Genomic DNA, 12,846 nt, shown 5'->3' on the forward strand with positions numbered 1-12,846 from the left:
TATGGGCTGCCAGAGACTCCTATGGCGGAAAAAGAAGAAGAAGAAGAAGCAGAATAATAATAGGAACACTAACAATTTCAATAGGTGCCTCCGCACCTTCGGTGCTTGGCCCCTAAATATAGCTGCAAGCAGCCATTATCGGGGCCAAGCGCAAAGAAGAAGACAAGACATGCCAGCATGGCTGGAAGTCTCAAGCCAACTGCAACAATGAGCCATTAAGGACCTATTAAGTTGATTTTAGGCAAAATAGCAGTCAAATTTTAAATCCAGTCAATAATAATGGTTTAATGGTTTATCACTTTCGACCAATAGGTGTCACTGTTACGAAACTGATGTGGTTTAGTCAGATTGAGATGACAATGACACATGCAAAGTTTGGTGTCAATATGTCAAAGCATTGCAGAGATACAGCCTCAAGAGTCATTTTTGCATCATGGCTCAACTCTGTTGCAGTGGTATATGAAAACAGTTTTGTCTATCAATCCGAAATCCATAACTATTTGTCAGCATGGTCTGAAGACGATACGGATCAATTTTGGTGAAAATCGGACAAACGGTCTAGGATGAGTTTGAAAAAGTAGATTTTTAACAAATAACAAGATGGAGCACAGATATGTTTGCAAAATATGGCAAAATTGGTATCTATCTTCTCGGCATGAGCCAATGAATGTATTATGACCAGTCTCATTACAATAGGCTAATTTAATCAAAAGTTATTAGCATTTTTGTACATTTTATTACAACTTTTGACCACAAGGTGGCGCTGCCCCGAAACTTTTTGAATATCTTCGGGACATAGAGCGGAAGACACATACCGAGTTTTGTAATGATACACTAGTGCATTCTTAAATTATAGCATTAGCATTTTAAACCGTAATACTGCATTGAAGTCAATGGGAATTTCATGTTTTGTTTTATTATAGCGCCACCAAGAGGCACAATCCCACCAATTTTTTTATGTGTCCTCGTAGTGAGCCCATACATATGTGTGTCAAGTTTGGTGAAAATATTTCATTTTGTTTTGGAGTTATAGACATTTATATGAAAAAACACGTAAAAAATGACTGACACCTGACTTTGATTGGATTTTACTACCCCTTACTATCAATATTTTGAGATTTGGGCATTAGCGTATAGCTATCGACCTATGTTTCCGAACTTCTGAGGCTGGTTTCGTCTCGATCGGACTAGCGGTTTCGAAGATATCAGCAAATGTTTTTTAAGCACTAAATTACAACTCTGCGCAAACCATATGCCGAAACCTGGCAAGTCTGGTATCGTTGGAGTCGGCAAGGATTCAGGAGACCAAAAAACACACTCCCATCAAAATATGTCAACCACACCCAAAGTTATAAGCGTTTGAAAAAAAAAATTCTCCACTAGGTGGCGCTGTTTCGAAACTTCTCAGGCTACTTCAGGGCATCGTGGTGATGACCCATACCAAGTTTCATAACAATCTGTTCATGCGTTCATAAAATACAGCATTTTTGCACATAATTCAAAATGGCCGACATCCAAAATGGCCGACATGGTAAAATTGGATATCAGTCGACTCGGCATGACGCCCTGAATCTAATGAGACCAATTTTATGATTTTTGGATAAACGGTTCAGAAGTTATAAGCCAAAATAGGCATTTTTCGTATCTCCGGACAGGTAGGTGGCGCTGCGCCGAAACGCTGCATGTTGCTTCAAGTCATGCTTGTGATGACATGTACCAAGGTTGGTTTGAATACGATAAAGCGTTGCGGAGATATAGCCTTTAGTGTGTTTTTGCAACCTCCACGTAAAATTTGTTTGTGCGTTTATTGAAAACGATTGGACGAATCAACTTGAATTCCATAACTTTTTGTCAACATGCTCTGAAGATGATCTGTTTCAATTTTCGTGAAAATCGGAGCAACGGCCTAGGAGGAGTTCGAAAAAGTAGGTTTTTCAGAAAATTCAAAATGGCGGGAAAATTTGCATACCGGAAAATGACATCATAGGGTGAAATCGAATCGGCTTGAGCCAAGGAATCCGATGAAAAAAGAATTTTGTTTCTAGCCCTTAGGGGTCAAAAGTTATAAGCATAAATATGAGTGAAACTTTGGACAGGTGGTGGCGCTAGAGGGATTGAGTTAGAGGCACCAAATTTGCTATAGTGACAGCTCAGACTGGCCTCTATGAGTGTGCCAAATTTCACAACTTTTTACCATACGGTTCTATGGGCTGCCAGAGACTCCTATGGCGGAAGAAGAAGAAGAAGAAGAAGCAGAATAATAATAGGAACACTAACGATTTCAATAGGTGCCTCCGCACCTTCGGTGCTTGGCCCCTAATAATAGGAACACTAACGATTTCAATAGGTGCCTCCGCACCTTCGGTGCTTGGCCCCTAATAATAGGAACACTAACGATTTCAATAGGTGCCTCCGCACCTTCGGTGCTTGGCCCCTAATAATAATAATAAGAACGCTAACGGTTTCAATAGGTGCCTCCGCACCTTCGGTGCTTGGCCCCTAATGAAAGCTCACTCAAAATGACTTTATATGAATATATCTGCAAATAATGGCAGGTTGATCTAGCTCAGGCACGACTAACCCTTCATCTAGTCTTTCCTGCTTCCTTTATCACTTTCTTACTACTCCTCTCTCACACCTTCTCCTTTATCATCTGCCTCTCCTTCCCCTGTAGATTGAGAATATTCTCAAAGTTATGGTGTCTGATCTTAGTCTGACCAATGGAGTGTCTCGGCCTCCATTTGTCAACAACAGTCAGGTGAGCTGCTCACGGCCCTCCTCTCCTCCCGTTGTCTTTCCTCCTCTCCTCCCGTTGTCTTTCCTCATCTCCTCCCGTTGTCTTTCCTCCTCTCCTCCCGTTGTCTTTCCTCATCTCCTCCCGTTGTCTTTCCTCATCTCCTCCCGTTGTCTTTCCTCCTCTCCTGCCGTTGTCTTTCCTCCTCTCCTCCCGTTGTCTTTCCTCATCTCCTCCCGTTGTCTTTCCTCCTCTCCTGCCGTTGTCTTTCCTCCTCTCCTCCCGTTGTCTTTCCTCATCTCCTGCCGTTGTCTTTCCTCCTCTCCTGCCGTTGTCTTTCCTCCTCTCCTGCCGTTGTCTTTCCTCCTCTCCTCCCGTTGTCTTTCCTCCTCTCCTGCTGTTGTCTTTCCTCCTCTCCTCCCGTTGTCTTTCCTCCTCTCCTCCCGTTGTCTTTCCTCCTCTCCTGCCGTTGTCTTTCCTCCTCTCCTCCCGTTGTCTTTCCTCCTCTCCTGCCGTTGTCTTTCCTCCTCTCCTCCCGTTGTCTTTCCTCCTCTCCTCCCGTTGTCTTTCCTCCTCTCCTGCCGTTGTCTTTCCTCCTCTCCTCCCGTTGTCTTTCCTCCTCTCCTCCCGTTGTCTTTCCTCCTCTCCTCCCGTTGTCTTTCCTCCTCTCCTCCCGTTGTCTTTCCTCCTCTCCTCCCGTTGTCTTTCCTCCTCTCCTCCCGTTGTCTTTCCTCATCTCCTCCCGTTGTCTTTCCTCCTCTCCTCCCGTTGTCTTTCCTCCTCTCCTCCCGTTGTCTTTCCTCATCTCCTCCCGTTGTCTTTCCTCCTCTCCTCCCGTTGTCTTTCCTCCTCTCCTGCCGTTGTCTTTCCTCATCTCCTCCCGTTGTCTTTCCTCCTCTCCTCCCGTTGTCTCTCCTCCTCTCCTCCCGTTGTCTTTCCTCCTCTCCTGCCGTTGTCTTTCCTCCTCTCCTGCCGTTGTCTTTCCTCCTCTCCTCCCGTTGTCTTTCCTCCTCTCCTCCCGTTGTCTTTCCTCCTCTCCTCCCGTTGTCTTTCCTCCTCTCCTCCCGTTGTCTTTCCTCATCTCCTTCCGTTGTCTTTCCTCATCTCCTCCCGTTTGTCTTTCCTCCTCTCCTCCCGTTGTCTCTCCTCCCGTTGTCTTTCCTCCTCTCCTGCCGTTGTCTTTCCTCCTCTCCTCCCGTTGTCTTTCCTCCTCTCCTCCCGTTGTCTTTCCTCCTCTCCTACCGTTGTCTTTTCCTCCGGTTGTCTTTCCTCCTTTCTCTCGCTCTTTGAGTTCGCTCATCAGTGTTTCCTCGCATGCTGTGAGATCGTCACAGGAAGAGGTTGATGTTTCGTCATCTGCTGCAGTTGTTTCAGTCAACATGAAATCAGAAACTCTTTCTTGATTCATGTTCTCATTCTGAATGATTCATCAGTGCATGCTATATTTTATATCGCAATAATCACATGTTGACTTTAATGCATCATTTAACATGCAAAACTCATGTTTCAGGCTCTGTCATTCTGTCATAATCAGCAGCATTAGTGCCTGCAGGGATTGAATGCTTATTTGAATACATATTGAACTGGATATGCCTGGAAACATTCACTTTTATATGAATTTGATTAGGGATGCTCATATTGACCGTTTAACCGTTAACTGATAGTAAGAATTTTGACCGATTAACACTATCAGTTAAAGGGTTTTTATTTTAATCTTATTTCTTTTAACTCATGGAGCACGTCGACACATGCAACGAAGCACACGTGCCAACACACACATATTTCGCAAAATGAATCCATGGGAAAAAAGCATACTGTGTGGGATTATTTCGACAGAAAGGGTGACGAAGTTAACATGCAAAATAAGCTATCCGGTATTACAATACAGCAGTAGTACAAGCTCCTGACTGCTGGAGGACAGCAAATAAAAGTTGCTTCCCGTTGCTGGGCGCTCTATGCATCTCTGTATTCCCGGTTATCAGTGCCATCTGAAGCCTTGTTTAATGCTTTTCGTAGTGTGGTTTTGTCTGACAGCTTATCAAAAATCTCAGCCAAGTTCGACTGGAGGCCGTGTTTTTTTTCTTGTTTTTTTTGCATACATTGGCTTATATTGTTGCAGCCATTAAAATAGTTCAGTTTTGTTTTTAATATCAAAGTAGCTATATTTCGTTTCTTTGTTAAAGGCACAATATGTAATGTTTCAGCATTAAAAATATAAAAGATCACTATATCTATGTTATATATTTTTTAAAGTTGTGTGTTTACATTATCCCGACAGTTCCAATTAACTTCTAAATCCAGAGAAATTAATATTTTAATTCAAAGACACAGACCGTGTCTTTATTTCCGTTATGTCGCCAGTCTTTCACGTCATATCCACGTTTGCGTCTTGCTTCCTGCGGAACTCGGCGGAACCGCCAAACTCAAAGAGGAACACTGACAGTATAAGGGGAACACCCGTATAAAAAAGTCTGTATGATAATGGATCATGACTAACGTTACTCTTTGCCTGTACGTTTTGCCAGCTCAACAAAGCGCAAACGTACGGGTGAAAAAAATGACCCGTGAAGATTTTGGGACAGTAGAAGAAGCAAGAGACGTGTAAACCTTGGAGAAGCCTTTGAAAGATGGCGAAATCTTCGTGACAAGCTCGGACTGCAGAGAGATGCTGATCTCACTTGCGTTTTAATAAACAGGTCATTTAAGTAACCATTCAGATAACATAATAATCATATAATCATAACATGCTGTATGTTTGCATATTGCATAGCGATCTTGACCACATTGAGACGCGTTTAGCTGAATACGTATACATTTTGTATTGTATCGGCTTTTCAAACAGGCGGATTCTGTGTTTTTGGAGACTGAAACAGCTATTTTTTTTAAAACTGATTCAAAAGTATATTTCTATCCGTATATTTGGTGACACGATGATGTCATGTGTAAAACGCAGATGGACTAGCTATTATTGGTTTTATATGTAGCTGGTAGGGGTGTAACGGTTCACAAAATTCACGGTTCGGTTCGATACGATACACTGGTGTCACGGTTCGGTTCGGTACGGTTCGGTATGTTTTAGATACAGCAAAAAGAAAAAATTGGCAGATAAATTACCTTTTTTTTTTTTTACATTGAACAATGATGGAGCTATACTTTACCCATCTTCTGTGTAATTACAGGAATAAGACATTAGCTCTTTACATTAGCGTGTGCGGTGCGCGTTGCAGGAGCCCCACACCCTGTAGTGCTTCCACATATGCTGCGTTTGCAGTCCGCAACTGATCCGCTGTTGCATATCACAAACACAGCATTGATTCATTATTTTTTATTTAAAATCCAAAAGTTTTTACTGAACATGCCTCGTCAGAATTCCAAATCTCTTTGTTTACTCTTTAATAGAAGTCAGGTTACGTAGCCTACTACATTTAAACAACATTTTATTGAATTCATTTATTCATATTTATATACTTTAGATTTAGCTCACACAAGTGGCAAAACATTTAAACATAGGTTATAGCCTTAAATCACAAACATTTTAAATTAGAAACTTACAATAGTCTATTCAAAAACAGCCGACTCTCGTTATCTTTCGTTTTTACACCCTTTTAAAAGAAATCCTGCAGGTCAAAAATAACTTTGCTTTTCACCTCCAAGAAAGTGCGAGTGCTCTCCATTATGGCACTTATCTTTACCTAAATGCCAGGTAAGGTGTCGTTTTGTTGCTTTACTTGAGAAAAAAAGCCATGTGTTGACTTTGAAACAAGAGTATATTTTACATTATATGCATCTGTGGTGAAATTACTAGATTTTCGCGTCAGTACATGTTTATTTTAATGCGAACAATATTCTATCACTTTAATGCAGCAACGCAGCGCAGCAAAAAATAGACTCGGCACGAAAACGATCCGTGCACTGCTGCAGACGCAACGCTCCTGGAACGGACTGACAGACCGCATCCGCGTGCAGTGTGAAAGCTGTCATCCGTTAACATGGGTACGGGAAAATACGCACCGCACACACACTGCAGACGGAGTATGTGTGAAACGGGCGTTAGGTCTCATATCCGCGGCTATAAATGGACCACTCGCCGCAGTGATGTCTTTTGCCATTTGAATAAGTTGGAAATGTCTGTCTAAATGCTGCGGGGATAGTTTGTGGGATAGTTTGTGGCTGTTTCTCCTTTTCATCGTCTTGTTGTCGGCGTAAATGAGTTGATTGACATGACATGAATTATTCCCGCTGCTGTACCATCAGCAAATGCGACATACCGTTGTTTTTTAATCCATCACTCTTGCCAACACCATCATAGCTTACAAAGAATCCAAAGTTCACCCAAACACCAGACCTGTTGGTTATTGGAGGATCTTCTATTTCTGGTTTGTTAAACGCAATAGCCATTTTGCCACGAGCATTCAGCTCGTAGCCTACTGAGTAAGCGAGCACCTGACTGAGCAGCCTAAAACATATTTGGTGTTTTTTTTTTCTTTCACTTCGGCGGTGTCAGGGGCATTGGCTGTTATGTCGTTTTGGTTATTGGGCTACCTTGTTGAACGCATATTATTATATTTCACACACTTTTATATTTTCCAAATCTAATTAATTAGTCCAAGAACCGTTCGGTACATGATGCGTACCGCGTACCGAACCGAAAGCCTCGTACCGAACGGTTCAATACGAATACACGTATCGTTACACCCCTAGTAGCTGGAGAAAGTAACGTTAGCTTCATAAGGTAATATGCCACTATCTTGGTCAATTAATATAAGGTGACCGTCACTTTTATCATATGTTAATACTAGCTAGATATAATATTGATTTAATAATGATCTACTTATTCATATATCTCTGAGTTCCAAAATAAATGTTTATTAGAATGATTGATGAACGTGGGGAGCGACACAGCGCGTGTTCCAATGAACAACGTATTGCTGGTGCTGGTTCTCTCATTTACTGTTTTATGTTGGTAATGATAAACTAAATTGAAATTTATTTCCTTATTGAACAGTTGATATACAGAATGTTCGACAATCGCGGATGCCATGTCAATATATCTATAATTTGAGTAACTCAAATTATGATGCGCGGTTAATATGTCAACATAGCCTACCAACTTATAGGTATGTTGGCATAGCGACCGCCCGCACAACATTCTGTCTCACACATTATCTAACGTTACTGATAAGTTTGTTAAGTAACGGTAGCTTGCTGCTATTTCATTAGATTGACATTACATAAAGTGAAAAGCCGTAACTAAACTTAACAATAATAGAGATGTAATATAACAATCAATTACCTTGTCAGTGAACATGTTTTCTGCTGGAGATGCCAGATTCGCTGGTTGACAGTGGCAATAATGACAACAACTCCCATGAGCCCACGCACTTTCCCGACGTCATCAAAGTACGTCTGTTGTTATTATTTTGAATGAGTGACCCCTAGTGGCCAAAAGTTGCATACTGCACGTTTAAGTTAATTTAGAAAAATGTTTTTAAAAAAATTTTGTTTGTTAAATTAAAGCTGCTGTCCGTAACTTTTTTTGTGTTCAAGATTTACAAAAATTATATAATGAGAATGTACAACATGAATCTATTCTCCGAACCGTGTTTTTGTCTTACCCTTAATAATTATGGTACACTTATAATAAGTATTTATATTGGTACTATTTCACTCCCTGCGTGATCCGCCATAGACATAAACAGAGAGAAGTAGCTCCGGCTACAATGTTCTTCCGCAAGATGCATGCAGTTCTGTTTATTAACCACTAGAGTGCAAAAAGTTACGGACTGCAGCTTTAAAGTTTACATTTTTTTAAGTGACGACCAAGCGACCACCAGCCGACAGTGAGTTAACGTAAAAAGGGGCGTAAAAAAGTCGTGTCCCGTCGTGATCAGGCATAAATGCAGGGGTCTGGTGTGAATCTATGTTCTGTTGTTGAGCTGTTCTGTATGTTCTGCTGTTTGCACAATAAAATAAACACGTGAAAAAAGTATTTTTTCGTCAATTGTATTTTTATGTAATGCCAATTCAATATTATAATCTTATCAGTTAACGGTTAATAATCGATTAATGAGCATCGGTTGTCGGAGGGAGGGAGGGAGAGTGGGAGTGAGCAAGTGTGTGTGCAAGCGCATTAGCGAGCGTGTGTGTGTGTGCGAGCGTATGAGTGTGAGAGAGAGAGAGAGAGCGAGCGTAAGTGAGTGTGTGTGTGAGTGAGCGTGCAAGTGTGCATGTGAGTGTGCGTAAAATCTGAGTTAATGCGTCTTTGTCGCTGTATTGCATCAGGATCGAGTGGATGTGGTGACCCGGGTCTCGCAGGAGCTGGAGGAGGCCAGTGCTGATCCTGAGCCCGTCTCTAACCCCGCTTCTGCTATTAACACTGAGTGTGTCGCTGATAACGCTGTCCTGCAGGTCTGTGTGTCTTCATGTCACTCACCTAAGCTGCGTTTCAAAAGCTTCTCTGGTGTTCAGTGCTGTCAGATCATCAGGCTTTGAAACACAGCCATGGTCCGTTCCTGTCTGTGACCGTTCAGATGTTTTTAACCTGGTCCATGCATGTCATTTATTCAGTGTATTGCTATGTCAGGTGTTTTCACATCCTGTTTTGACTCTCAAGTCTGTGTTTTTCATTCATGTTTTCCAGCAGAATTACTCAGCTGATGCAAATGGCGACGAACATCCTCTGGAAGATAAAAGGTGAATTTGCTTTTTATTTCAGAACAAGATGGGCATTACACAAGAGCTTGACGCAGTTGTCTCTCTTTAAAAATGCAGCACAACACAATCACAGCCAATCAGAACGTTTGGTTTTGATTCTGGAGATAATACCACAATCATTTTCTAAGGATGCATTTAAAAACCTGCAGCTCTGAGAGGAATCACAACACGGATACAGTTTTGAATAATTATTTGAATTTAAGTATGTTTTAAAAAATATATATGTCTATATATTTTTTATCATTTTATATCAGTTTTTGTTATTTTACTACATCAAGTTAAATGAGATGTTTCCTGGAGAACTAGCTGACACATTTAATTTAGTAAACAGTTTTAGTTAATTTTAATAACTCTGGATTCAATGCAGAAAAGCTATAAAATAAAATAAAATCGTGGATCTCAATGCAGTATTATTTTAGTATCTTTGAGATATTATAATTTTTATTTTTATGTTTTGCAATTAAATTTTTTTTAAAGTTTTATTTTATTTATTTTTTTTGCCATTTTTATACTTTTTACATACATGTCTATATGGTTTTTATACATTTCTATTAAAATTTTAGTTATTTATCACATCAAGTTAAATGAAAACGAGAAATTTTGCCTGGAAACTAGCAAAAATAAAATGCGTTTAAGTTTTATTTTATTTACGTTAATATATATTTTATTTCAAAACAATAACAACTTTTTTTCAGGATTCTTTGATAAATAAAAAGTTAAAAAGAACAGCATTTATTTAAAATAGAAATGTTTTGTAACAATATAAACTACAGTTCAAAAGTTTGGGGTCAGTCATTTCTTTTGTCTTTCTTTTTTTGGGAAGAAACTAATGTTTATTCAGTTAATTTGATTTAAAAAGTGATTTATATTGTTAGAAAATATTTATATTTTGAATAAATGCTGTTCTTTTGAACTTTTTATTTATCAATTAAAATATTTCTAACATTAAGCAGCATTGCTAGTAAATCCTCATCTGAGAATGATTAGTGAAGGATCATGTGACACTGAAGACTAAAGTAATGATGATAGATTCAGCTTTGATCACAGGAATAAATTAAATTTATAGTATATTAAAATAGTATATTTAAAATATTACACTTTTTTTCAGTATTTTTTTAACCAAATAAACGCAGGCTTGATGCGCAGAAGAGACTTCTTTCAAAAACACACACATACATATATATATATATATATATATATATATATATATATATATATATATATATATATATATATATATATATATATATATATATATATATATATATATATATATATATATATATATAAAACTTTTTTTTTGTTTTGTTTTTTTTGTCTAAAGCTGTCTTTCCAATGCACATGACAGCTGCTGGACCGGAATTCATTGATTTTCCAGTTGAGTATAATATTGAACCGTTCGGTACGGCATTCATGGTTCAATACGCACTGGTGAATTGCGTTTTTTTAATTTAATTAATTATTTCCATTTCTCTCCATTTGAAATATTTCTCTCAGTTAATTTCGACTCTTTTTGAGTGTGCCTGTTAGTCTACGCGCTGATATGAGCAAATATCCAATTATATGCACTAAAGTTAAGGGGATGTTTACCCACGTTTTAAAGCCTTGCCAGTGAGACATTTAATTTGCGTGCTTATGCACTGTTTTGCATTGAGTGCGCGCACTAATCGTCTGTCAAACACACGTGATTACTGGACAGTCTTACTGCGCTAATACTGTCAAATACACACAAGGTTCACATGTATAAACACAGCCAGTTGTCTAAAGTGAAAGTAAAATCGCATGCGTCTATATATGAGATGTGACCAGGTCTTCAATTGACCGCAGTGCAGCCTAGTGAACACGCTGTCCTTAAAGGGACAGTTGACCTCTAAAAGGATTTTAATTTAAAAAAACAAGACCTTTTAATATAGTAGCTTTTAATAAATGTTGTATATTGAAGTCTATGTAGTTTTAATTTTAGCCTACATTTATACATTCAAATTCATACTTAAATGCTACTGTACATCTCTGAGCTGCCACTGTAAATCTTTATATATATTTATTTTATATTATGCAATACACTGGGAATGTGTACAAGGGTTTTTTAAAGTAAAGTTTTAAGTTTAAGTAAGGGTTAGTTTTCAAGTATTTTAAAGGGGGGGTGAAATGCTGTTTCATGCATACTGAGCTTTCCACTGTTAAAGACTTGGATTCCCATCCTAAACATAGACAAAGTTTCAAAAACTAATGTTGGACGTTTGATGGAGTATTTCTGTGTCAAAAATACTCCTTCCGGTTTCTCACAAGTTTCGGCGAGTTTTTTTCGAGTATGGGTCTACTTGACGTTAATAAGAGCGGAAGGTCCTTGTATGGGCCGTACGGGCTCTTCTCCCGGTAGGGTGCGCGCGCGTGACTAGAGCACGCTGTAAACAGTCTCTCAGAAGCAGATCCAGTCGTCCGTGAACACTTATGTCGCGCCGCGCTTCTCTTTATTCCTATGGGTGACGTCGAGCGACTTCAACGCTTCAGCACAGCATTCTGGGAAGGCAGCGCTGCATTTGAACCGATTTGAACGCAGAAATGACGGGAAGCTTCACAACATCGCTTCAGTCGCGTCTCAAAATGGATTTACACGCCACTGCTGTCACAGGACTTTACCAAATCATACCAAAGAAGTGTGTTTTTGACGGAGCAGTCCCAGCGATAAAGCTTCGGTCCTGCTTTGGAAGCAGCCGGTGAGTAAAACTGCTTCAAATGTCTGTGCTGTCGGCTATCGTCGCGTGAGTAAACATCAGTAAACGACACGATCGCGTGCTTCGTCATTCAAATGCGCTAACGGTTACTCCATTGCTGTTCTCTGTATAACGTTACAGTATTCTGACGTGCAAAACCGTTTTGCTTGCTACTTCTAAGGTCTAGTCGCATACAATAGTCCATAAACCGAATCATGTCCTCATACACTGCGAGTAAACACACAGAAATGTGGAGAGGCCACTAAATACAGTCCATACCACAGAGACGGACGTCCTGATGTTGCTGTTTCTCCTGTTCAGTTTATTTCTCCCTCAGATTTGATTGTGGATCATTATCTGTATTAGCTGAGATAGATGGGTTTCTCCACGCTTGAGGACGTCACCGCTTTGTGCACATTCGTCATTCTTTAGCTCCGCCCACACGATACGCCCCATCATTCTTTAGCTCCGCCCACACGACACGCCCCATCATTCTTTAGCTCCGCCCACACGATACGCCCCATCATTCTTTAGCTCCGCCCACACGATACGCCCCATCATTCTTTAGCTCCGCCCACACGATACGCCTCCAGGCGCTCGGTTTTTCCGGAAAGACTCGGTACAGCCCATATTTCTTTTATAAATATGATAAAACTAAAGACTTTTCGGAGATATGAAGGATGC

The 12,846-nt window shown here is 39.9% G+C and overlaps 1 protein-coding gene across 14 annotated transcripts in view; it reads left to right on the top strand.

The window, feature by feature from the left end:
• Nucleotides 1-12,846, top strand: part of golga2 (golgin A2) — a 71,367-nt gene that overhangs the window by 28,922 nt on the left and 29,599 nt on the right. For 2 of the 14 annotated variants that reach the window (XM_067439735.1, XM_067439737.1), the window contains exons 3-5: nt 2,675-2,758; nt 9,017-9,142; nt 9,375-9,427. In XM_067439735.1, coding sequence (XP_067295836.1) covers nt 2,675-2,758; nt 9,017-9,142; nt 9,375-9,427 — 263 coding nt within the window. The remainder of the gene's footprint in view (nt 1-2,674; nt 2,759-9,016; nt 9,143-9,374; nt 9,428-12,846) is intronic. The other 12 variants (XM_067439742.1, XM_067439744.1, XM_067439743.1 and 9 more) reach the window with 7 other exon arrangements.

The sequence above is a fragment of the Pseudorasbora parva genome, chromosome 3 (genome assembly GCF_024679245.1).
Source record: "Pseudorasbora parva isolate DD20220531a chromosome 3, ASM2467924v1, whole genome shotgun sequence".
Classification (NCBI taxonomy): Eukaryota; Metazoa; Chordata; class Actinopteri; order Cypriniformes; family Gobionidae; genus Pseudorasbora; species Pseudorasbora parva.